Source organism: Nilaparvata lugens, chromosome 10 (genome assembly GCF_014356525.2).
Source record: "Nilaparvata lugens isolate BPH chromosome 10, ASM1435652v1, whole genome shotgun sequence".
In the NCBI taxonomy this organism is placed as follows: Eukaryota; Metazoa; Arthropoda; class Insecta; order Hemiptera; family Delphacidae; genus Nilaparvata; species Nilaparvata lugens.
Genome location: NC_052513.1, coordinates 21,959,460 through 21,986,521, shown reverse-complemented (window position 1 = coordinate 21,986,521; position 27,062 = coordinate 21,959,460). Strand labels below are relative to the sequence as shown.

Below are 27,062 nucleotides of genomic sequence, written 5' to 3'. Positions count from 1 at the left end.
CCTTGGAAGAACAATCATCCTTAACATTGATCCCCTTTCTAATGTTCACAACTTATTAAATCAAAATACGCACACATTATTAGATACACATTATTAAATATTGTACATTTTATTGATATCGAATAATATGATATTTGTATCGTTAAGTACGGTAGTAGTGATCTTTATCATCATTAATTACACCATAGACACATATCTAATACAGATGGCTCGTGGCTGTATTAGAGGTGGATGATTACAAACAGCCTTGAGTGTATTTCAAAAGAAATTAAATATACTTCATGAAAATATGTATAAGTATAACTTCCTTACGAGGAAAAGTGGATAAATTGTTTCATGATCTCCCAGAAATCCGATTCAGATGAGCTATGATTTTCAGTCTGATATTAGGAGCATGAGGATATTTAATGTTAATTTGAAACGGATAATTTTCATAGATGTATATTCAGATTAGAAATAGAAATTCAAATTATTGATCAATTAACTGATATAAAGTAAAATTAACTGAAATAATAAATAAATAGATGATACAAATTATTGATCAATGAACTGTTATGAAGTGAAATTAGCAATAATAATAATCAATTGGATTAATCAACAATCATAACATTTCTCAATTAATTAATATTAATTTCAGAAACTGGAGTGGAATGCGAGTGCACTTGAATTTCAATCCCACGAGAAGCGAATTCATTGTGATTGTGAATAAAAACAATGATGAAATGACGAGTTTGCACAAAGCACCGAATTAAGCACTGAATCAAATAGACTCTCCAATACGAGTTGAGTTTCAAAAACTGTTTCCAGGAAGCAAGACCAGTTGACAGAATTAGAAACAGATTGCGTAAATAAATTTTATTGGTAGAGAGAGGCAAAAGGCAAGCTTTTATCACAGATTTTTGTTTGGATTGGAAGATTTTTGTTGGCATCTGGGCTTAGTCGGGCGTGCTTGAATTGGACGAAGCATAGAGCTTAATCTGCTAAGCCGCTTTTCATTAACGACCAGACACACTCTTTGTAAACAGCAATTTGGAAATTTTCTTCATATCAACGCGCCGCTCATCCCCGCTAATTAAATGACAGCTGAGATAACACTGAGTACATAGTATGAGTTCGTGACTGCGCCTCCATTCTCCCACTGCATTCAATTATTGCTGTTGGAACTTATTGCAGTTTTTCTCAAGATGAAATCGTTGATGCTAAAATGTGAATGTGGACTGTTACGGAGGAGTAGTATTCTAGTTTGGAGGGGAGTTGGTGGAGTTGAGAAATTGATAAAATTAGTGATCAGTGAAAAACTTTAATTACAAAGTAGAGAAATTTAATTTGTAACTGACTTCAAAGAAAACTAGACAAATTTATGAAATAAATATGAAGATTTATCAACCTTAAATTGGTCATCACTGTATCGGGAAAATAGGTATATAAACAATTTGTCCATAATGAATCAAATTCCTATTCAATTTGTGAAAGCAGTCTGCAAGTTTTTTATACGATGTATTCGTATTTTGATTTTTCGGATCCAATTTATATACTATTATGGGTGTGAATGATTCCGAGTAGTGGATTTTTATTCATGAATATCTCCAAATATTTATAATTGAATATTATATAATAAGTATATATATATATATATATATATTTATTTATAGATATGAAATTATCTCCAATTTTTTTTCATTTCAGTCAGATAATGCTCACGTGAACTTCAAGCTTGTGCAAGGGTAATGGAAAATGCTTGGGTGATTTGATGAGATGATTAGCAACTAAAATAGACTTTTCACGGTGAGATAAGGAGTCTTTTAACAATTTGGTACTATCTTTCAGTGTTCATTTTATTAAAGTTTATTGAATGACAAATAGCATAAAAACTATGGAAGCCTGGTTTTGTTTCTCTTGGCCAGCGCATCGATAAAATTAATATTGATCAGACATCGTAAATATTAATAAAAGCTCTAGAATTCTCAATAAGTGAAAATCTACTTTTTCCAAAGAACTTGGTTGTGAAAACATCAATATTAATTACGGATAATTACTGAAGGAAAGGTGAAATTAATTCGACATTGTTCGAAAACAAAAATAGTATATTAGGTATTTAATTTATCACAAGATAAAGTGTTTCTACAAAAACAACTTTCTCAATCAGAATGAGAAATTATTAGGTTGACAACACAAAGTATTCACAAACCTTACAAATAATAATATAATAGAGTATAGCGGTCGATTATGATGATTTTGTGAATAATTCAATGAAAATATCTAAATTTAGAAATATTGGAACCAGCAAGATGATAGTTTTTTCTGTTTGAAGAGAAGTTGGTAGGTAGAATTAAACTCAACAAATACTTGGTAATTGGTTTTCCTTTCAGTATTAATTCCTCATTTCTTCTCAAACAAATGAAAATCAGTTTACAAATATTGAATAACAGTTTAAAGCTTTCGTATAAATATCTTAGCTCCCATGTATTTTGCACTGAATTATTTTATTCTCATTATAAAACACTCACAGAAAGAAGATTTCAAAACTATCAGATTACTAAATGAAATCATAGAGAAATAATAGTATATTTTTTATCTATATTTCGTCAATCTTTTCTCTATGTTAAAACATAGATCTGTGTATATATACCTTTTTCTGTTAAGGCTACCCTTAATATTATCAAGAGATAAAAATAAAAATTCAAGTACCCTTTTTCAAATTTTACCAATTTCAAGTAAATAGATGATATTTTTATTAATATTTCTGTTTTTAGTCATTTTTTACATCTAGTTCAACAAGGATAAATCTGTCGATAATGAAGATCTACCAAGTTTTGACAAATAAAAACGATCAAACCCGTTCATGATGATGAAGAATTATTCTTCATAAACTCTAACGCTAAAACATAAGTTGAAAATTCTATCTACAGTCGAACTCTCTGATGAAAAGGTTTAAAGATTGATGGAGGTTGAATGAATAACTTAGGAGTCAGTATTTCTCGTATTTCTCATTGCCAAGTTCTTCTTGGATATTTAATATTATACTATAAAATAAAATTACCATCTAATTAGAATCTGCCAAGCAACTTATTCCAATAAAGTCTTAACGGTAAGATAGCACTTCGTTTCTGTAATCTATTATCCAAGATATCGAATTCACTCAGCTGTAATTTGGTCAAGTAGTTATCCAGACATATCGATGGCAGGAAAATGGTTGCACATCCTGATGGACAGTTCTGCTTTAATGATCTTGCCTATAACAATCAACAATTAAAATTCAAAATTATATCAAGAGTGAAGTGTGACTATGTGAAGAGAAATTATTCATGAGTATTTGAGTTCAAATTAATCCAGAGCTTAAGCTTATTTTTTTGGAAGGGCATATTATTATTTATCCTATTATATTAAGCGATTATCTGTTTATATTTTTAATATCGGGGCACCGAGCTTTTTTCAATTATAAACCAATGAATAATTGAAATTTATTGTATATTTCTAAAAATTGTGAATTGATTCTCTCTTATAGCTGGCAGAATTACATATTATTGACCGAGCGAAGTGAGGTCTAAGATTCAAGTCGACGTTTTGGCATTTCTCTTAATGTTTATATGCTGCGCATTTACGGCGAAACGCGGTAATAGATTTTCATGAAATTTGACAGGTATGTTCCTTTTTAAATTGCGCGTCGACGTATATACTAGGTTTTTGGAAATTTTGCATTTCAAGGATAATTAACCGAGCGAAGAGAGGTTTAAGATTCAAGTCGACGGTTTCGCATTTCTCTTAATGTTTAAATGTTTAAATGTTTACATGTTGCGCATTTACGGCGAAACGCGGTAATAGATTTTCATGAAATTTGACAGGTATGTTCCTTTTTTAATTCCGCGTCGACGTATATACAAGGTTTTTGGAAATTTTGCATTTCAAGGATAATATAAAAGGAAAAAGGAGCCTCCTTCATACGCCAATATTAGAGTAAAAATAAGCCTATAGAATTATTCATCATAAATCAGCTGACAAGTGATTACACAGATGTGTGGAGATGCCAGTCTATTGATGTATTTCCCTAAGGTCTATAGTTTCAATCAGGTACTTGTGGATGAGAATACAGCGTGAGATCTACTGTTCACAGAACTACTAGTATAAAAGGAAAAAGGAGCCTCCTTCATACGCCAATATCTGATTAAAAATCAGACTAGAATTAATCATCACTAGCCGTCAGGCTCGCTTCGCTCGCCATATCCGTCTAATCAGATATTATACAAGGTTTTTGGAAATTTTGTATTTCAAGGATAATTAACCGAGCGAAGAGAGGTTTAAGATTCAAGTCGACGTATATTATTATTTATCCTATTATATTAAGCGATTATCTGTTTATATTTTTAATATCGGGGCACCGAGCTTTTTTCAATTATAAACCAATGAATAATTGAAATTTATTTAGTCTCCGCCCCCTGGACCCCCGACTGGATCGTCCAAGAATGAGATCAGCAGGCTCGCTTCGCTCGCCTGCATTTTTCATTTGGGCATTTTTATCATATGTTAGGACAATCCAGTCGGGGGTCCAGACTAAACGGCTGGCTAAACGGATATGGCGAGCGAAGCGAGCCTGACTGCTAGTAATATAATATTCCCAGGATTGAAGTAGCAGTGCCCAATCAATTTTTCCGCGATAAATGCATTTAAATCTTCAACTTGGTGCCAACCTAACAAAGTTGAGTCAACTTAATGCCAACCTGACAAAATTATTAATTTAGTTGCCAGTTAACAACTGTTTCGAAGAGGTAATCTATCTAGATTATAGTTCTATAGTAACATATGATATGGAAATTTCAATTATAATTAAGAGATTGGGAGAAGAAGAATATACATGCTAAAAGACGAACTTTGAACCCTTAAAAACAACCCTTAGAGTTAGAATATTGCCAAAAGATTTCTTATTGCGCCTCTAAAGGGCCAACTGAACATACCTACCAAATTTGAACGTTTTTGGTCCGGTAGATTTTTAGTTATGCGAGTGAGTGAGTGAGTGAGTGAGTCAGTCAGTCAGTGAGTGAGTGCCATTTCGCTTTTATATATATATATAGATAAATCAGCTGTTTAGTGGAATATAATAATACCCGTTCAAAAACATCGAACATTTTGAAGATTTATCCTTCCATCAACGTTTGTAGACAGTTGACTATAATACTACCCGTTCAAAAACATCGAATATCTTGAAAATGTATCTTTCCACCAACGTTGTAGACAGTTGCAGACCTGATAACAGCGCTCACACTCACATTCCGGGACGACACGTCACGGTACGATCAGACAGAAAGCTCTATGTTTATTTAGTTTTTTTCCAGATATTTTAAATTGATAAATTATTTATTAATTTTTGAGAAAACATAACTACAGGTCAATGTAACTTACTGAGCGCGAGGTCTACTGTTCACAGGACTACTAGTTTTAGTTTATTCTAAATCTCAGTTTATTATTCATGAACGTTAATTTCTTCACAATATTGATTAAAAACCAATAATTCTCTCCAGACTTTCTATGAATATTGGTAGTCTAGAGTGCTAGTCTAGTCTGTATATCTGTTTATATTTTTATATCTGGTATCTGGTTATTTAATATGTTCAACGGATCTCGAAAACGGCTCTAACGATGTTCACGAAATTATAATTGTCATACCTAAAATTAATTGTATGAATTCGAAATTAAAGTTGAAGTTATTAATTTTTTTGTAACTTACTGAGTTGCGTGTTTCTGTTTTCTGATTGCTTGTGATTGTAAATATTGTGAATTTGAATAAATAAAATTTAAATTTGAGTTGATTGCAAAATTTCCAAATTTTCATTTACTTTTCCCAATTAAAAATCAATGAAAAATTGAAATTTATTGTATATTTCTAAAAATTCTGAATTGATTCTCTCTCATAGCTGGCAGAATTACATATTATTTTAGTTTATCCTAAATCTCAGTTTATTATTCATGAACGTTAATTTCTCCACAATATTGATTAAAAACCAATAATTCTCTCCAGACTTTCTATGAATATTGGTAGTATAGAGTGCACTCTTGGTTTCAGATCAGGCCTAAGTAATATTTTGATATTGTATCCACGTCTTACTTTCATTTTTTGGTATATCTTTACGAGCCGCCGGGTGATACTAGATAATTTTGAACTTATTTAATTGTAAATGAGAAAGCCATAGAAATTTATCTCTAGACAAATTTAACAACGAAGGCTGGCGAATTCATCTCTTGTTTCATAGACAGTTCCGTAATACAGGAGAAAGACTGCACACTTATGATTTTATGGCACGGTGTTCTATGCTTGTATCGGGAAACTGAAATGGAAATAAATAAATAAACTTTTTTCTTGTATTTTGTTTCAAGTACGTTAGCTATTATGTCAATTAATATGCGTATTTAGTTGTTTAATACTTGTTTAAACTAGTCTAATACTTGTTTCCGATTCATATACGAGATATCGCTTTCTTCTATATATATTTTAGTTTAGCTCATCTCTGCAAAGCTTTTACTTTTGATTTGTTTTGAGTAAGTTAGCTATAATAACAATTATTAATTTGTTGTTGTTTTTTGGCATTTTTTGTTTGATCATAAGTTTTAAAAATACCTGCGCATAGGCTTAACACCTATGTAGGTATCATTTTTTGATTAATTACTCACTCCATTACTTGTGATTATTTATAATAGACATTATTATTAGTACAGTATTATTTTGGCAGCTTTGTTACTTACATTTTAGTAACCTATTATTCTATTGTCATTACCTTGTAGTATGAGAATCATATTGCAATAAGTAGGCCTATATTGTTTTTTATGAATTATGTTTTTGAAAATAAATATAATTCTCATTTAGCTTCATTTTCATGTACTTTAACTGGTAATTCTTATTTGGATAGTTTACATCTTCCCTCTTTCCTCAACTGACACAGAATGAACCAGAAAACTTAATCTTTCAACAAGATGGTACACCACCTCACTGACATAACTGTTCCCGACTGCTGGATACCCAATAACAGGGATTGTTCTTATGACCTCCACGGTCACCTGATCTACGATGTGTTATTTCTATCTTAGAGGGTCAATTAACGACCGCGAGTAAGTTCCTCAACTGCCAGCTGACCTTCCCGAATTAAGGAAGAGGATTGAAAAAGAAGCTGCAGAAGTTACACTCATCAGAGTTTGGGAAAACTCTCATATCACCTTGAAGTGTTCACAGTGACGAATGGTGCTCACATTGAACATTTGTAGGCTATTATGTAAAACTCTTCAAGTTTACCTTTAATTCCTTATGACTTATAAACCTTTAATATATGACTCCTTGTGCTTGTGAGTTCGATGTGATAAATAATATTATAACATGTTGAAACTCCGGTATTCATTTTGAAACACCCAGTATAATGAATAATATCGGGGCACCGAGCTTCGCTCGTTATTTTCATTTATTGATAAACATAACACAATTCTCTAAAATGAGTTTATATTTGTGTTTATATTTTACAGCTGGCTATACGTCAGCTTATGAATTTCTGGGATGCGATATTTTGATTTTTCACAGAATCACTCGCTCACTTTTTACTATCCACAGACGACGAAAGTCACAGCTGTTTCAGCCAAGGATGAATTATCCTTTTAATGTCGTTCAGCGAGTTTTCCCAAGGATGAGACCTAGTGCAATCGAATTTTTATATCATAAACCTACTATGTTCCAAATTTCGTGAACATCGTTAGAGCCGTTTTCGAGATCCGTTGAACATATTAAATAACCAGATACCAGATATAAAAATATAAACAGATATACAGACTAGACTAGCACTCTAGACTACCAATATTCATAGAAAGTCTGGAGGGAATTATTGGTTTTTAATCAATATTGTGGAGAAATTAACGTTCATGAATAATAAACTGAGATTTAGGATAAACTAAAATAATATGTAATTCTGCCAGCTATGAGAGAGAATCAATTCAGAATTTTTAGAAATATACAATAAATTTCAATTTTTCATTGATTTATAATTGGGAAAAGTAAATGAAAATTTGGCAATCAACTCAAATTTAAATTTTATTTATTCAAATTCACAATATTTACAATCACAAGCAATCAGAAAACAGAAACACGCAACTCAGTAAGTTACAAAAAAATTAATAACTTCAACTTTAATTTCGAATTCATACAATTAATTTTAGGTATGACAATTATAAAATCATCTATTAATTTATCAGCCTATATCAATGAATTTATGACAAGCAACAAAATATTATTTGATTTGAGATAGAACCTTCAATGATATACTAAATAGTTACACAGTGCTTCTCCTTTCCTACATGAAAAATAAATAAATTTCCAACATCATCTGACCTTTTCTAAATGTTGTTTAGCTCGACTGGCAACATCGAAAACGACATCTCTCAAGCTGCCTCCGCCCTGACCTCTGATCACCTTCTCTTGGGACAGACCATGCTTGATGAGCAGATCCTGAGGCAGAGGTAGGACTCGAGTCTTGGCAGCATGCGGCAGTGAGCGCATTAGATTCATGAGGCCTTGTGCTTTGCCTAGGTGACTGGCTGCGTGGTCGGCGTGAACATTGCTCATACCTGAAAATAACAAATTCAAATTAATTTCATTTGTGAACAACTTGATCAATACCGTATATTTTCTTGACGATTGACGACTGAAAAACAATATTCATGTTAGAAATGGAGTTAAAAAAATTTAATTTTGTAAAAGTTTGAACACTTCTTTCACGACATCGCAGTCTAATTTTCATTAAATAACAGCTAGTGATGGAAATAGAAATTGAAGAATAGTTTTGTATAATTGAATGTAGGATATCTTATTTACATCTCGTAAATCAGGGTATTTATAACTAGTACTTTCTTGTAGATACTGATAACTTAATAGCTATTATATCTGTAGCAATTGATACTAGTTATATAAAAATAATCATCAATATCGATAAAATAGACAATAGAAATTAGCATGCACGGAATGGAAAATGCATGTTTAACGCATTAGCCCTACTGAGGCCGCTAAGAGCCTAAGGTATATTTTTGCTACTTCAATGAACATAGCTCATGTAATTTTGAATAAATAATCATTCATAAATTATTCTATTCTTGTCTATTTTTTTAAAATTAATCGTTAAATTTTAAATTTGATAGGATAATACTTTAAATTTTCAACATGGACATACAGAGCTATATAATTTATTCATCTATTTGTGTTTTTTCATAGACCTTTGCGGAGCGCAGGTTACACCGTTACACCTGCTCGTAGATAATAGAATAGCAATATATAAAATAATAAATAATGAAATATATTTGAGAATGGTATGACATTAATGACCTTGATAAGATTTTGCTAGAATGTATGTAAATACCATTGAATAATGAATACTTTCCAACATATAATATATTGTAATAATGATTTGTGATTTCTGATTGTCAATGGAATGGAATAAATATTTCCTACATTCTACATAGAAATTGGAACTTAGTTCAGGAGCTTAGCATTGGAACTTGTAACAGAGCCTTGTAATTGATGTATTGAATAATTCACAAACCATGACAGTATGGCAGTGTTCTTGGAAGAAATACTCATTCAAAATATGTTTGTTTTATTCTTCAAGGTTCATTCTATTTTTTTCTAGAATAGGTTAGCATTATTAAGTGACAGTCAACATTGATTAATAAATGGAAAATAAATCATTAGTTGTCGAGAAATGACATAGTTGTTTTGAATTTATCCTAGTTTGTCAACAGGGAGAAAATTTCGATTCGTAATATTTGCCTATGAATCACCCTAAGCGAACATGAAAGTTTTATCTGCAAGAAATAGTAGCAAACTGATCAATTATACTCGGTTAAAACAACAGAAACTGATTTTAATCAAGGAAGCCCTCTGTGGGTTGGGAGAGCTTTGAGTCGAACATCGTACTCAAGAATTTGTTGAAAACCAGAATACACCCACAGTATCCCTGCTTGTCGTAGGAGGCGACTAAATTAGTAATTAAAGCAAAAGAAGAATTCTACGGAAATTTAATAACTAAATCAACAAATAGATCCGAAACTAGTTGGAAGTTGATAAATCAGTTTAGAGGTAAGGGGTCTGAACCTAAACTTGACTCACTGGCACTTGGCATTGAGGACGACCATTACTGATCAGAGACGCATTGCCAACGAATTTAACTATTTCTTTGCTAGTGTTTCTCAACGAATAAGTAGAGATTTAAATAAAACACAAAAGAGTTTCAATGCTGCTCCTTTCAAGAACTAACTATCCAGCTCTGTCATCTGAACACTTCTGCCTGCTGCCATCTAGTGAATGCGAGATTTTACAAATCTATCTAAATAGAAATCGAGCCTCAAATTTTGACTTTTTTATGTGTGCACCAAATTTGATTATTTTTTTACTTTCCTTGCCCTATTACCATAGGTAAGGAAAGTATTGCTTTCCAAAAAAATTTAAGGTACCCTAATTTCATGTTTTCTATACGTTTCATTACTTTCCTTGCCCAATTACCATAGGTAAGGAAAGTATTGCTTTCCGAAAAACATTAAGGTACCCCAATTTCTAAATTTCTATACGTTTCAAGGTCCCCTGAGTCCAAAAAAGTTGTTTTTGGGTATTGGTCTGTATGTATGCGTGTGTGTGTGTGTGTGTGTGTATGAGTGTATGTGCGTCTGTGTACACGATATCTCATCTCCCAGTTAACGGAATGACTTGAAATTTGGAACGTAAGGTTGGAACACTATAAGGATCCGACACGAACAATTTCGATCAAATGCAATCCAAGATGGCGGCTAAAATGGCGAAAATGTTGTCAAAAACAGGGTTTTTCGCGATTTTCTCGAAAACGGCTCCAACGATTTTGATCAAATTCATACCTGAAATAGTCATTGATAAGCTCTATCAACTGCAACAAGTCCTATATCTGTAAAAAATTCAGGAGCTTCACCCCATCTATGCAAAGTTTGATTTTGGATTCTCAATTATCAACCTTCATATACAATTTGAACGAGACATTTCAAGTGGAAAAGATCGAGCATGAAAATCTCTGCAATTAATTAATGTCCAGTAACATTTCCACCTAAAATTGAAAATAAGCTTGGAATCCGATAATTAAATTGCAAACTGTTGGCAACTGTTGGTTCTATTAAATCATTCACTACGAAGAGATAGCAGACCTCGTGTGTTTCCAGCGTTATTGACCTATCACCAGCTGTCTCATATCTTAGAGTAGTAGACTTGTGATGCGCGAGTACACTAGCGTCAGGTGATCAATTTTCATAACGGCAAGGAAAGTTGTGTGAGTGCACCACACCAGATTTTTTTAGTTTTGTTCGTTATGTTCAGGACCAGGTTTATGGTCTATCAAATTTATAATTATTCGACTTCAAAGTTTGCATGACTGTAATCCTTATGGGAGAATATTTTTGTGAGCTGGCCACACACAGAAATAAAAATCAGCTGTTATAATCATTGCGTCATCCAACAGCCGTCGGTAGAACTGTTTTTTTTTTCAATTCTCTTTCTACTAATTCACAAAATTTCAATTCTTAATAATGCCGCGGTACGAACGACGTCCAAACTTGGGTCGTTGAACTCAAAATGCTGTAAATTTCGAATATGCACGGGAAAATCACCAGCAAGGAGATATACCATTCAATTTCCGGCAAGCAGCATTCAACTATAACTAAAAATACGAACTGCTGCACAACTAACTGAGCACATGAGAAGTCCATATAATGTAAATACTGATTGTTGGATATTTTCATAAAAATATAGTGCATCATATTAAGCTAAGGCTAAGCACAACTGAGGAGGCGCGGCTTAGTGATACAAAGTGTTGATCTTATTGAGATTGCCTTATCACACCGTTCCACGCCATGCGCGATTCAGTGTGTGTGAGTTCTTCCATTCAAACCAATAAGCACCTGGATGCAAAATGCTGCATCGCGCCACCTCAGGTGTGCATCCAGCTAAAGTTTGTCATGAGATCCATTAACAATTTGGCAGTACGAAGTTCGCCGGTCCAGCTAGTTATTGATAGTTTCAAGACAACGGTTAGCACTGGTCATGATGAAATATCTTTAAAGGTTTTAAAGCAGTCTAAAAGAGTCATTGGTAAGCCAATAACTTGCATTGTCAACTCTATGCTTGAATCAGGTGTTTTTCCAGACATTTTTAAAGCAGCCAAAGTAATTACTCTTTTAACTTTCCTTGCCCTATTACTATAGGTAAGGAAAGTATTGCTTTCCAAAAAAATTAAGGTACCCTAATTTCAAGTTTTCTATACGTTTCAAGGTCCCCTGAGTCCAAAAACATGATTTTCGGGTGTTGGTGTGTGTGTGTGTGTGTGTGTGTGTGTGTGTGTGTGTGTGTGTGTGTGTGTGTTGTGTGTGTGTGTGTATGTCTGTGAACACGATAACTCCATTCCTAATCAACCGATTGACTTGAATTTTAAACTTAAGGTCATTATACCATGAGGATCCGACAATAAGAAATTCAATAAAATTGAATTCAAAATGGCGGAAAATTACTAGAAAACCGTGTTATTCACGGTTTTCTCGAAAACGGCTCTAACGATTTTCTTCAAATTTATACCATGGATAGCTATTTATAAGCCCTATCAACTGACATGAGTCTCATTTCTGGGAAAATTGCAGGAGCTCCGTAATATTCTTGAAAAAAATGGCGGATGATTACTAAAAAACCATGTTTTTCACGATTTTCTCAAAAATGACTTGACAGATTTTTTTTCAAATTCATACCCTGTATAGTTATTTATCAGCTCTATCAACTGGCATGAGTCTCCTTTCTGGGAAAATAATGGGGGATCCACCCCATCCTTGAGAAATGGACTTTGTAACCTCCTTCTCGTGCATGAGGTAGGTAGGTAGAGCAGTTTATAAAAAGAACACATAGTCGAGATATTTCATCTGTAGAACAGCTGTTTTGACGACTTTTAAAAAAATCATCAATTTCACAATTTACACAAAGGAAAAAGTACTCTGAAAACAATTATATATATATACACATATTGGTCTGGCCAGAGAATTCGAACTGTAGCGCCAAAATCCCAGACTGCAGTTCTGCCAATAGCAGGCTTGTGTTTGCGCCAGCGCAGACCGTCCAGCTGTTTTTGGCCTTGTCGATGTTAAAAGCCCCAGTCTATCTTGTCTAGTCACCCCATTGTTGTGCAAGACCGAATTTGTATTTTGTCATGTAATTTCGATCGGAAATTTCTTGTAAATAATTGTTTGAGTGTAGTGTGTGTGAATTATGAATATAACAGCGTAAATAGTATTGAATTGAATTAATTTGAATCGGATTTGAATTTATAAAGAATCCAGTTTGAGCTTTGTTCGAAACACAGTGTATGACCTGCAAGTTGAACACAGAATCAACGCGAAAAGGCAGCCCGGAAGCAAACCTGTCTTTTCCCAGATTTCATCCCACCCTGAATCTGACCAAAACACCTAATAAAGGCTTCGAAGGGCAAGTAGACAAGATTGGAATCAATCTGGTGAGTTTTTGCTCTTTTTTATTGTTCATTAATGCAGAGTTTAACTGTACAAATAACCTGGCTCAAATTGAAGATTAAATTTTGCCCCTTGTTTGTATTTGATTATTTGAATAGTAAACTACAGTCCTCTGGTAGCTCTAGCCTGAGCTTTGTTCAGAACATTTCTTGGTCCTGCCAGGCCGTGATGAATTTCAATTTGTAATTTGTTGATTAATTCACACACATTAGATTTAAGCAGTTTCGTATTTGTCCAATGTTGGCATGTTGAGAATGGTCTGATCTATGCTCAACTTAAGTTTGTTGTAGCCTTGTTCTAGAGCAAGGTTTCTTGTCAATTTGTATTTGTCTGAAATTAAATTTATTTCAGTTTAAATTGTAATTTCCTGAAACTAGGCACATTGTGCTCTTTTTCTCAGGAATTTGTTTGTTTGTTGGAATTTGTATTGTCCATTTTTTTTTATACATGTTAGTGAGGGTTAATCACCAGCATGATTTTGTTTGTTCAATTCAACAAGTTATCGTTTGTTTGTGAGTTGTTGGAAGAACATTATCTAATCATATAGTTTTGTCTTCAGCAGTAACTTATCTTGTGAATTGATAATCAAAGTTTAACTTTGATAACTTACTAGTCATGATTCTTCCTTTCATCTAGTTTTGAACTCATTCTTGTTTTATTTGTCTGTTGTTTGTATTGTCGGGGCTGAATTGTTTTGTGTATGAGTTCAAGATGGAGGAAAAATTACAGAAACAAATCAGGGTGCATCGCGCTAAACTGGAACAATTGTATGCCAGATTGCAAAGAATTTATGAACTGTCTAAAAATGTCTCTGATCCAAAAGTTGCTGAGCAATTTTCAATCTTGTATCCTCAGGTGTCTCAGACCATTTCGGATTATGAAAGGACAGGATTAGTGGTTAATGAGTTGGAACTTGAGTTGAATAAAGATCATGTTGTAGCATTCAACGACTCACACCTAGATCTGTTTCAGTATATTGAAGTAGCGGCTAACACTCTCAAACAGAAAGAGGCGACTGATGCTATTGCTCAATCTTCGGCAGCTACAGCAGCTAGTGCACAGCCGGTCGTGTCCAAGTCGGTACTGCCTAAAATCGACCTTCCGAAATTTGATGGGAACCAGACTCAATGGTCGGTGTTTTATGAACTATTTAAGGCATTGGTACATGACAACAAGAGTTTGAACGATCAGCAGAAGGTCCAATATCTTGTAAGTAGACTTACTGGACAAGCAGCAAATATTTGTCGTCATTTGCCACCATTAGCTAACAATTATCAAATAATTTGGCAGGCATTATTGACCCGCTATAACGATCCACGGGCGCAAGTCGATGCCTATTTCAAACAAATTTTTGAATTTCGTCCAATAAAATCAGAATCAAAGGCAGGTTGTATTGTGATTTTGGATGGGTTTTGCAGTTCAATCAATGCAGTGAAGAGATTGCGACTCACTGATTTGTCAGACTCGATATTCCTCTATCATGGCTTGAGATTGCTGGATCCAAGTTCTCGTAGAAATTTTGAATCGGCCATCCGTGACAAGGCTATGCCAAATTATACCGATTATGTCAAATTCATTGAAAAGCAAATTAAGACTCTTCCTTCTGATGAGAAACAGACTGAATCGTTTAATATGAGGCACAAAAAGGATAATAAATCAAAGGTGTTTGTGGTTCAATCTAATGATTCATCTAACAATGCATCTAGTAAAAATCCCAATTGTCTGAAGTGCTCAAAACCGGGTCATCAGTTAGTAGATTGTGCAAGTTTCTTGAAAATGACTCCTTGGGATCGTTATTGTTTGATTAAAGGAAAGTTTTGTTGTTTTCGTTGTCTTGATGTGGATCATTTGAGTAGAGATTGTCGTAGTAAAACTCAGTGTGCTCAATGTTGAGAATCTCATCATTCTTTATTGCACTTTTCCAGATCAAGTTCCAATGAAGGTGTTGCATCCTCATCGAACTCCAAGGCAGGTGGCACATCACCTATTAGTTGTTGTTCTACATCCAATGATGTAAAAAATTCGACCATTGTGTTGTCGACCGTCACTGCACATGTTCGAGATTGTAATGATCAGCTTTGTGATGTTCGTTTCTTGATTGACACCGGGAGTCAGTGTAATTTTGTTACAGCCAAATTGTGTCGGCGTTTGAGACTACCATTCCAGCCCATGAAAACCATTGTTCGTGGATTCGGTGGTGGTACTAGTGAAGTTTGAGGTCGTACTTGTGTGTCGATTCAGTCGAAGTTGGATCCTACCGTCAAGTTTTCAATGGATGCCACAGTGGTAGATAAAATCATCGACAAGTTGCCTTCTTGTGAAATCGACAGATCCAAACTTCATCATCTTGAAAATCTCACACTGGCTGACGACAAATTCTACCTTCCTAGTAGAATAGATGGCATCATTGGTGCGGAGTTAGTTCCTCACTTGCTACGTGGGAGTCCTAGTATAGGTGAATCGCACGAATTGATGACTGTTAATAGTGTCTTTGGTCACATTCTGATGGGGAGAGCGCCGATTCTCACTTCAACAACGAATGTGTCAAATTGTTTTACAGCCATCTGTAGTCCATTCGTTAGTAGTCCATCATTGGATAGTTTGTGGAACGTTTTTGGGAGTTGGAATTGTGCCCTGCACCAAGCTGTCAACTGAAACCGGAAGAGTTGGAGTGTGAGGTAAATTTTCGGAAGTCTGTACATCGTGTGAATTCTGGTCGTTTTGTTGTTGCCTTGTCATTTGCGGAGCCGCCCAGCAGCTTGGGAGATTCGTATGCTGTCGCCGAATGCAGAATGCTGACTTTGGAGAGACGATTAGAGCTTGACAGCAATACTCGTATTTCATATCATGAAATATTGACTGATTACCTACATCAGGGTCACATGTTGTTTGTAGCAGATCAGACAGACCAAGGTGGTTACTACATACCGCATCACGTCATTGTGAAAGCAAGCAGCACTACCACGCCCATCCGAATTGTATTTGATGCTGGTTCCAGAACATCATCGGGTTTGTCATTGAACCAGGTTCTTCATGCTGGTCCCAAATTGCAGACTGACATTTTTGTTTTGTTAGTTAATTTTCGTTTGTTCCCAATCGCACTAACTGCGACATTAAACAAATGTATCGACAGATATTAGTGGAGGATTCCTGCCGTCATTATCAGCGTGTATTGTGGAGATTTTCGCCAGAGGATCCGATCAAAATTTATCAGCTCAATTGTGTTGCTTTTGGTGTTTCAAGCTCTCCATATTTGGCGCTTCGCACCGTCCACCAGCTTGTAGAGGAGGATGGAAATCGTTTTCCAGCAGCCAAGGCAAGAATACCAAGAGACATGTTCATGGACGACTTAGTCACATCTGTCTCCACAGAGTCAGAGGCCGCGGAGCTGTATCGTAAGTCCAAGCAGCTGTTTGAGGGAGGAGGTTTCTCGCTCACAAAGTGGACTTCAAATTCACCATCAATGTTGGAGAAATTCTCGGAGGAAGAGAAATTGTTTTCGTACAAGGATTTTGAAGCAGACAACTCCTTGGCTATCTTGGGATTGAATTGGCAACCTAGTACTGATCTGTTTCAGTTTTCAGTCAAGAGTGGTGAGGTCGTCGCTACTAAGTGTTCTATTCTGTCAGTGATGGCTCGTATCTATGATCCACTTGGTCTCTTGTCACCGTTTACATTATTTCTAAAATGTCTTGTCCAGAAACTGTGGAAATTAGGAGTGGATTGGGACGAGAAGCCGCCTGAGTCTATCTGCACTCTTTGGGAGAATTGTCAAAAAGAGTTGCCTCTATTGTTGAAATTTGCTGTTCCACGTCACGTTGGTTTGTTTCAGGATTCTCACATCAGTTTGATTGGTTTTTGTGACGCATCATTGTCTGGTTATAGTGCAGTTATCTATGTGAAGTCGCAGAAGGAGAGCGAGGAGCCAAGAGTTGTATTATTGTGTTCAAAGTCCAAGGTAGCACCATCTAGAGTTGTTTCAATACCTCGTTTGGAGTTGTGTGCGGCCCTCTTGTTGGCAGAACTCATGAATTCAGTAGTCACTATTATTAGTGAACGTTGTCATGTGTCTCGTATTGTTGCACTCTCTGATTCTACAGTCACCTTGTGTTGGATTAATGCTCCATCCGCGAAATGGCAAACTTTTGTTGGTAATCGCGTCGCAAAAATACAGGATTCTTGTATACAGGAGTGGATGCATGTTGCTGGAATTGAAAATCCCGCTGACTGTTTGTCTAGAGGTTTATCACCAGTTGAGCTTGTGAACTTTCCGTTGTGGCTCTCAGGTCCATCATGGATAGCAGAGGACGAATGCGATTGGCCAGTCCGAACTGAAATGGAAGAGATAGTGGATCCACCGGAGGCGAAAAAACCGTCAGTGTTGACAGTCACAAAATCTCCTGATTGTAACAGCAATGCAGTATATTCATTGATTGGTCGTTGTTTGGATTATGGTCGTCTTTTGAGAATTGTAATTCTTGTTCTCAAATTCTTACGAATCTTACCCCAATCAGAAGAATCAGATTTCAATGTTGCTGAGAGGTATCTATGTAAAGTGGTACAGAAGATACATTTTTCATCTGAATTTGTGCAATTAGAGAAGGGAGAAGATTGTTCTATGCGCCTATGTCGCCTGTCTCCATTCATTGATAAAGGTGTGATTTGCGTCGGCGGTCGTTTGTCTCATGCTGGACTTGAATTTGAGACTTGTCATCAGATGATCTTACCAAAATCCGACGCTTTCGTATCGATGTTGATTGATTATCATCACAAGAAGAATTGTCATGCTGGACCTTCGTTATTGTTATCTTTGATCAGACAGAAATTCTGGATACTGTCTGCTCGCTCTATTATTCGTATTTGTGTCTTTCAGTGTAATCTTTGTTTCCGTATTCGACCTAGTAATAAAATTATATCCACTCCCAACTCAATAGTTGTTGTGATTGTTGCATTTTTTTTTCTTTTGTGTTGTTTTTTGGTGTTGGTGTTTTGTTCTTTTTGGCATGTCTGGATTTTTTCCTTTCTGTGGTTTTTTCAGTTTTTGTAACTTGGCTGAAAAATAGTTTTTCAGAGGCGGGGGTATGGTCTGGCCAGAGAATTCGAACTGTAGCACCAAAATCCCAGACTGCAGTTCTGCCAATAGCAGGCTCGTGTTTGCGCCAGCGCAGACCGTCCAGCTGTTTTTGGCCTTGTCGATGTTAAAAGCCCCAGTCTATCTTGTCTAGTCACCCCGTTGTTGTGCAAGACCGAATTTGTATTTTGTCATGTAATTTTGATCGGAAATTTCTTGTAAATAATTGTTTGAGTGTAGTGTGTGTGAATTATGAATATAACAGCGTAAATAGTATTGAATTGAATTAATTTGAATCGGATTTGAATTTATAAAGAATCCAGTTTGAGCTTTGTTCGAAACACAGTGTATGACCTGCAAGTTGAACACAGAATCAACGCGAAAAGGCAGCCCAGAAGCAAACCTGTCTTTTCCCAGATTTCATCCCACCCTGAATCTGACCAAAACACCTAATAAAGGCTTTGAAGAAGGGATGGGTATCGAAAGACAAAACATCGATGTTTTGAACATCGATGTTTTTTTCATCCTAACATCAATAAGTGAAAAACATCGAACAGTAAACATCGATGTTTTTGAACATTGATGTTTTTAAACATCGTTTATCGCCCTACGTTTTTATGGATGATACTATTAGTACAGTCAATATAGACATAAAAAAGTGGTGTGCTTGCAATTTATATTGTAGTTCTGATTTTTCAATATATTATTTGGGTACATAAGAGAAGTCCAGAACCAATTTCTTCATGCAAGATTTCCTTGTGCTAGATACAGGATAGCCCAAAAACCTTGTATTTTCGGCTCATTTTCAAGTTTTCAGCTATTTCTGCCAAATCTCTCCCAGATTATATAATTCTGAAAAAAATTAGATCACTCGGAACTCTCTATCTCCAATGAGTACTTTGTTATAATTTTTCAAAAATGAGTAAAATTTGAAGAAAAAATCAATTTTGATGAATTTAAGTTTTTAATCAACAATATCTTCCGATTGTTACAATAATGTAGATGTATATTTTAAAATCCCTCTAGGCGTATTTTTGTGCTATACAATCTGAGATCAGGTAGAGCGCTCTATGTCATATAGATTTCCAGGTACACCTGACAACAATGCTCCTTGTATTGTTGAAAACACCTAATTTTCAGCTTCAACCATCATCACCATCTACTTTCATCTGCTGTAAACAATTCATGAGAAAAATGAGTAAAGTGAGATTTGATTGTTGAAAAAAATCCGGAAATTGTAGATATTTTTCTCATATTAACGGTTTTGGCAGTTCTATGATAGCGAAAAGTGATTCAAGATGGATTTTAGGCAACTGACCTCTTGGAGGATGAATTTATCTACAATTTGTAATCAATTGTGAGTTTCTATGATGTATCAGACTCGTTTCAGAAACTCTTGATCAACAGTAAAATTACGAAAAAAATGTAAAAACTGAAATCGCCATTTTTAAAATCTTAACTTCCAAATTGTTTTGGAATCGAAAGTATTATTTATTGGCGTGGGTAGAGGGGGGCAATTTTCACATTCTCACTAGATTTGGAAATTTTATCAGAAGTATTTCACAAGACATGCAACTTTGAATATAGAAATTGGTCATTTTCTGTGTATTGGAATATGGGCTTAAGTACACTCAACAATAAATTTTCCATTTTTCGACCGAATTTGACTTATTATGCATGATTTTGAACCACCGTGACGAACCGAGAAATCTGAGCATTGTGTTGTATCTAACAGTCTCACATAAAAATACAGAGAGCCTGATTGAAAAATAAAAATAGCAATCTGCAGGAAATTAAAACTTATGCGAGATCTTTCACAAGAGTGATCTATATTCACAAAAATCTGGTGTGGTACACTCACACAACTTTCCTTGCTCATTGGACTGGGAGCCTCATTCTTAAACGAGAATGATTTAGGGGAATAACATAATGACGATTGGCGGCAACATATTTGAAACTACGATCAGACTACTGTATATTATGTGTGTATATAATTGATTTCAGAGTACTTTTTCCTTTGTGTAAATTGTGAAATCCGATGATTTTTTAAAAGTCGTCAAAACAGCTGTTCTACAGATGAAATATCTCGACTATGTGTTATTTTTATAGACTGCTCTACCTACCTACCTCATGCACGAGAAGGAGGTTACAAAGTCCATTTCTCAAGGATGGGGTGAACCCCCCATTAGTTTCAGAGTATGAATTTGAAATAAATCAGTCGAGTAATTTTTGAGAAAATCGTGAAAAACATGGTTTTTTAGTAATTATCCGCCATTTTTCTCGAGAATATTACGCAGCTCCTGCTATTTTCCTAGAAATGAGACTCATGTAAGTTGATAGGGCTTATGAATAGCTATCCATGGTATAAATTTGATGAAAATCGTTAGTGCCGTTTTCGAGAAAACCGTGAAATACATGGTTTTTTAGTAATTATCCGCCATTTTTCTCGAGAATATTACGCAGCTCCTGCAATTTTCCCAGAAATGAGACTCATGTCACTTGATAGGGCTTATAAATAGTTATCCATGGTATAACTTTGAAAAAAATCGTTAGAGCCGTTTTCGAGAAAACCGTGAAAAACATGGTTTTTTAGTAATTATCAACCATTTTTCTCGAGAGTATTACGCAGCTCCTGCAATTTTCCCAGAAATGAGACTCATGTCAGTTGATAGGGCTTATAAATAGCTATCCATGGTATAAATTTGAAGGAAATCGTTAGAGCCGTTTTTTAGAAAATCGTGAAAAACATGGTTTTTTAGTAATTATCCGCCATTTTTTCCGCCATCTTGAATTGAATTTTATTGATTTTCTTATTGTTGGGTCCTCATGGTATAAGGACCTTAAGTTTAAAATTTCAAGTCAATCGGTTAATTAGGAATGGAGTTATCGTGTTCACAGACATACACACATACACACACACACAGACATACACACATACACACACACATACACACACACACACACACACACACACAGACCAACACCCAAAAATCATGTTTTTGGACTCAGGGGACCTTGAAACGTATAGAAAACTTGAAATTGGGGTACCTTAATTTTTTTTGGAAAGCAATACTTTCCTTACCTATTGTAGTAGGGCAAGGAAAGTAAAAAACACTAAACAGAATACTACACTAAATATGATAGAGATAATGATTGCAATTCTGTTACTATTGCTTATTGCTCTCAAGATAATCCTCTTCAAACAAAAAAATAAAAAAAACTTGTATCAAATTAAAAAATTAGAATTGTTTTTACTTTTTAGTTGGGAAAAACATCGGATGACCGATGTCTAGGTAAAACCATCGATAAGTGAAAAACATCAAACAGTAAACATCGATGTTAAAAACATCGATGTTTGATGTTGAAACATCTATGTTTTTAAACATCGATGTATCGATACCCATCCCTACTTTGAAGGGCAAGTAGACAAGATTGAAATCAATCTGGTGAGTTTTTGCTCTTTTTTATTGTTCATTAATGCAGAGTTTAACTGTACAAATAACCTGGCTCAAATTTAAGATTAAATTTTGCCCCTTGTTTGTATTTGATTATTTGAATAGTAAACTACAGTCCTCTGGTAGCTCTAGCCTGAGCTTTGTTCAGAACACATATACAGAAGTCTGATCGTAGTTTCAAATATGTTGCCGCCAATCGTCATTATGTTATTCCCCTAAATTATTCTCGTTTAAGAATGGGGCTTACAGTTCAATGAGCAAGGAAAGTTGTGTGAGTGTACCACACCAGATTTTTAAAGGAGTTAATAGACAAGATGTAAATAATTTCAGGCCCATTTCAGTTTCAACTGCTTTTTCAAAGATTTTCGATACCATAAGACTAGTAGCTTACCTTACAGATCACAATATGATTTCACCGAATCAGCATGATTTTGTTAAGCAGAGATCAACTACCACAGCCTTGATTGATATTTACGAAAGTATAATAACAAAAATTGAACATGGAAAATATACGGCAGGAGTGATGCTAGACCTTAGAAAGGTATTTTAGTGTGTTGATCATGGGTTGCTGTTAGATAAATTGAATACCCTTGGTATCGGAGGCACTTCAAAAAAGCTCATGAAGTCCTACCTGTCTGATCTTTTCCAGTATGTTTTAATTCAGTGCGATCAGAAACAAACAGCCTCAAGTTTTGTTAAAATGTCATCAGGGGTGCACCAGGGCTCTATTTTGGGCCCTCTTCTATTTATACTGTATATTGATGATGTATCTTCTATGGTACCCCTGAATAAGATTACTCTATAAGCTGATGACACTTCACTGATATTTGAAAAAAAAATCTTAGAGGACCTAGAAATAAATTGTAATCTGATGTGTAATCAGGTTGTACAGTTCTATAACACGCTTTCCCTGACAGTCAATTCTAAAAAAGTAAACTGATAAATTTTAGTTTGACACAATACGGTTGAACCGTATTTATATATAGGTGACGAATGTGTTAGCAATACTGACTCTGTTAAATTGCTTGGCTTGAACTTTTGACTCCAAGTTGATGTGGGATAAGCATGTGGATGCACTAGGCTGATTAAAGATCTATTTGTTATAAGAAATATTGTGAAATTTGTGCCATTTTCGGGTTCAAAAATGGTATATTATGCTCTCTTCTACTCCCATGTTGCTTATGGTATAGAGTTGTGGGGAGGCACCGCTGATTTTCATTTCCAAAGGGTTTTTAAACTGCAAAAGAGAGCTATACGATACATGGCTGGTCTTTAGTATAGTGAGGTCCACTTTATAATGACAGTATTTGATCAACTTTGGTTTTGCTATCCTTGTCTATCATTCGACAAAGCCGGTGGTACTATCCTTTTGTAGGTCCTCAACTATGCCAATCATGTTTTTGACAATGTAGAAATATAATTAATTAATGCAGAGAATCGGCATCGCTATTCTTCTATCTTTATCTACTGACATTATAACGTGGACCTCACTATAGTATAATGAGTCTTGTAGAAGGCATTTGTTTCTTTGAATGTTCTCACCTTACCTTCTATTTATATATACAAATTATCAATTTTCACCCATAAACATATCTCGAAACTGGTCACGAATGCAGATGTACACAATCATAACACAAGAAGTAGAAACAATATACGAAGGATAGAAGTATGAGAAGATACCTTCTTACATTGGTGCTGAATTATACAATAAATTGCCTGTCGAATTAAAATCCAAGTTAATAAGCATGTTGAAAAAGTAGTTTATACAGCTTTCTTGCTGCAAAGGCTTACTATAGAGTTATCGATTTCTGTTACAGTTAGTAGATATTGACTCTTACAAGTTGGATATTAGCACTTACAAATTGTATAAATACAAGTATAAGCGCATTGCATTAATTATATCGGTATATTTTTCTCCAATTTCCATATTTCATTGTTGTATGGTTACTTTCTGTAGCTTATTTCAAACTAATCTCTATGACGATGTTCAACTGTTTATTGTATTACATGTATGATATACTGTGTTGAATGGATTGATATCTTATCTTATTTTACATGAACAAACCAAACCCCAAGGCAATAAACTCCTGGATCTTGTAAAGGACACAGGTATTGGTTTGCCCAACTAACGTACTTGGGACACACAATAAGCTCCGGTAGACGTGTGGGGTTCTTTGAACCTTTGGATCCTTGAATCCGTCCCTTCAAACATAACATAACATAGAATAATGAAGGAACAATGTCAAGTAGGTATTTGTAATTAGTTGATTCAGAAAAGCCTACCCGTCTGGTGTAACCCAGCATTACTGAATAATAATTATGAATGACTGGATATAAATCAAGAAACAGCATTAGAAGAAATGTAAAGCGTTTGCACTTTTCCAGTGTTGGGAATCTTTTCTTATCCAGAGTCGAACACACTACCTTAACAACAAACAAAGCTCAAGATAGTTTTACTTTCTCGGCTTCTGTGTAACGCCTCAACTCACACAAGTTACTATTTGTTTGGGATAAAAGCCCAACGTTGCCTCAACTTTGAATTACAAATTGAATGAATTTAATGAAATTATTGAATTAAAATTGATTATTAATTATAACTTTATTTTTTAAGTTATTCAACTCCAACTTTAACTTTAATCATTTTTATTTGTCAAGTAAATCATAAGAATGCTCACTTTTCTCTGCAGGGTATTGAACACAATATAAGTTATCACAGTAAAATTGTATTTTATTTACATTTGAAAATGGCTTTAATGAGTTAAAACTGTAGTTGTGGTTTAATTAGATGAAAAGGGTACTTGATAGCTTCCATTGTGTTCCAGCATAAGAATTTTTTATTCATGTGTACTTTATACTTTCATTTAAAAAAGCAATATTATTTTCTTGCAGTTATCAAAAGTGAATCTTCTCGATTTTCTTTGGCAGATTGAATGAGTAACTCAAAAAGAGTAAAAACCAAGAAACTTGTCATACGCTCTGACAAACGTTTAGATTAGGCAATACATTATAAAACTCTACCTATCAATATTCATTTGTTCATCCACATTTGAAATGAAAATTCACGAATAACAGACAGTTTAATAGATTTTACCTTACCAGCACCCTGCAAAATCATGTAGTGTACAGGCGAGACAGACAATTCAGAGTATCGTTCCATATCTTCCAGCGTTTTAAACGTTGATGATGTAATAGGCTCAATTCTAGATGTTACTAAGCTTTTGAGATTTTTCTTAAATAACTCTTTAGATTTGTGGTTTAGGAGTGCCTGGAATCATAAAGGAAGGAAAACATATAACATTCATCCTATATACCAATACATACCATATATACCTATAAAAACATTCAACCTATATACCTAAACATATTACATTCAACCTATAGGTTGAATTTAACTAGGTGAGTGTCACGATGATATAATCATGAGATTATTAATCAATATTATATTGATTTATAGATTCTAAACATATATTGATTGATGGTATTTATTTATTTATTCATAAATGATAAAAGCACAAATCATAGGATTATTGAAAATGAGAGAATAAAGAAATTCAATAATAGAAAGAGATGAAAGGTGAAAATATAACATGACTACCTACATAAGACAATTTTTAAAAAAATAAATCTCACCCGATGTAATTCTTGAACAACAGGATGATCTCGAACCTCATTTTTGAAAATGGAATCGATCGTTTCAAGCCAAAACTGCAACCTCATTCTGCCAATTTTCATATCACTTACATTATCCTGTACTCGAGCTACTTCAATGTTGAACGCTCTGACAGCAAAAGCGAGTGATCGTGTATTTGAATTCAGTAGTAGTGTGCAGATAAAATTTTCGTAATCAAATTTCCTGAAAATAAGACAACAAATTATAGAGTGTAATGTAGCCGATTATTTGACCTAGCCGATTAGCATTCTCACAGTCCGAGAATACAAATTGTTTAAAAATTAAAAGTGTCGACGACGGTGAAAATGCATGTCAAAAAGTCAGCTACATTACAAGATTACAAAAGTTTTGGAACAGCCAGTAATTCTACTTTTATCTCAGAAAAATTTCAAACATCAATAATTATTCACACTATAATAAAATATACACGTTGCTTGTCTAACACAAATTATTTACAGCAAATACAAATTTAACAGGTAAAAAATAAATTTTGAAATACAGTAGCTGTGAGTGAGATTTTAGGGTATTCACTTCATCGATTTGACATGTGAGGTTATTTGTAAAAAAGGAAGGTATAAATTTGACAAGCATGGTTGTTAAATTGTTGCTCACACATCATTACTGTGTCTGTGAAAGTGAAATTCCTCAACAGCGTCTCATTACGTGCGTTTGGAGACGCGTGCTAGGAGCCATCGCGGCTTAGAGCACATAAACTAAAAATTAATTAAATTCAATACGGTAATTCATTGTATTTGAATCATAAAAACAATGTAGTAGAGAACAGTTTTAATTCATCTGCCGTCATAATATTCATTTATTTACAAATTTACATACGGTAGTGTACATGATATTTACTCTAGACTTAATTAACTAAAAAATTTAATTATTCACAAAATATCAATAATATTACAGTTTTTTACCTTACTAATCCGGCACAATATTCAGCAGGAGCAGTAGATTGTATAGACTTTGATCTAAACAAAACAAGAGAGTATAATCTCGGTTTTACCATAATAATTGAATATATAGAATTCATTTTTGAAATTTTTCAACGAAATTAAGTAGAATAACATTAATTAATTATTGATAAACTGTTACTTTACCAGAGAATTTTTTACGGTTCCATAACATAACCTACAAATCTGCAGCCTTCAACTTCAGAAGCCCAGCTGTTTTCATCGTGTTTGCCAACTCAACAATACAAATACTTATTAAAATTTGTAAGGGTTGAATTGAAAAACCTATATTTAAATGAAGAATAAAATTATAATATCCTCAATTAATCGCTATAAAAATAAAATATTGTTCTACAATATAAAATAAA

The 27,062-nt window shown here is 34.4% G+C and overlaps 1 protein-coding gene across 1 annotated transcript; it reads right to left on the bottom strand.

Annotated features, from left to right (window-relative positions):
• Window positions 1-2,066: 2,066 nt before the first annotated feature.
• Window positions 2,067-26,913, bottom strand: LOC111044831 (NADH dehydrogenase (ubiquinone) complex I, assembly factor 6). The gene is made up of 5 exons (XM_022330058.2): window positions 26,659-26,913; window positions 25,699-25,921; window positions 25,165-25,333; window positions 8,357-8,592; window positions 2,067-3,233 (listed from the first exon to the last, which is right to left on the bottom strand). Exons 1-5 carry the CDS (start codon window positions 26,772-26,774, stop codon window positions 3,048-3,050), a joined length of 930 nt encoding a protein of 309 aa, XP_022185750.2. The 5' UTR covers window positions 26,775-26,913; the 3' UTR covers window positions 2,067-3,047.
• Window positions 26,914-27,062: the final 149 nt, after the last annotated feature.

What these genes read in the sequence shown, in the direction of transcription:
- LOC111044831 (XM_022330058.2), bottom strand. Translation starts at nt 26,774, where the DNA reads ATGAATTCTATATATTCAATTATTATGGTAAAACCGAGATTATACTCT. An exon ending in TATTGTGCCGGATTAGTAAG is followed by an intron (nt 25,922 to 26,658) that starts GTAAAAAACTGT and finishes TCTTATTTTCAG; the next exon opens with GAAATTTGATTACGAAAATT. An exon ending in CTAAACAACATTTAGAAAAG is followed by an intron (nt 3,234 to 8,356) that starts GTCAGATGATGT and finishes TGATTGTTATAG; the next exon opens with GCAAGATCATTAAAGCAGAA.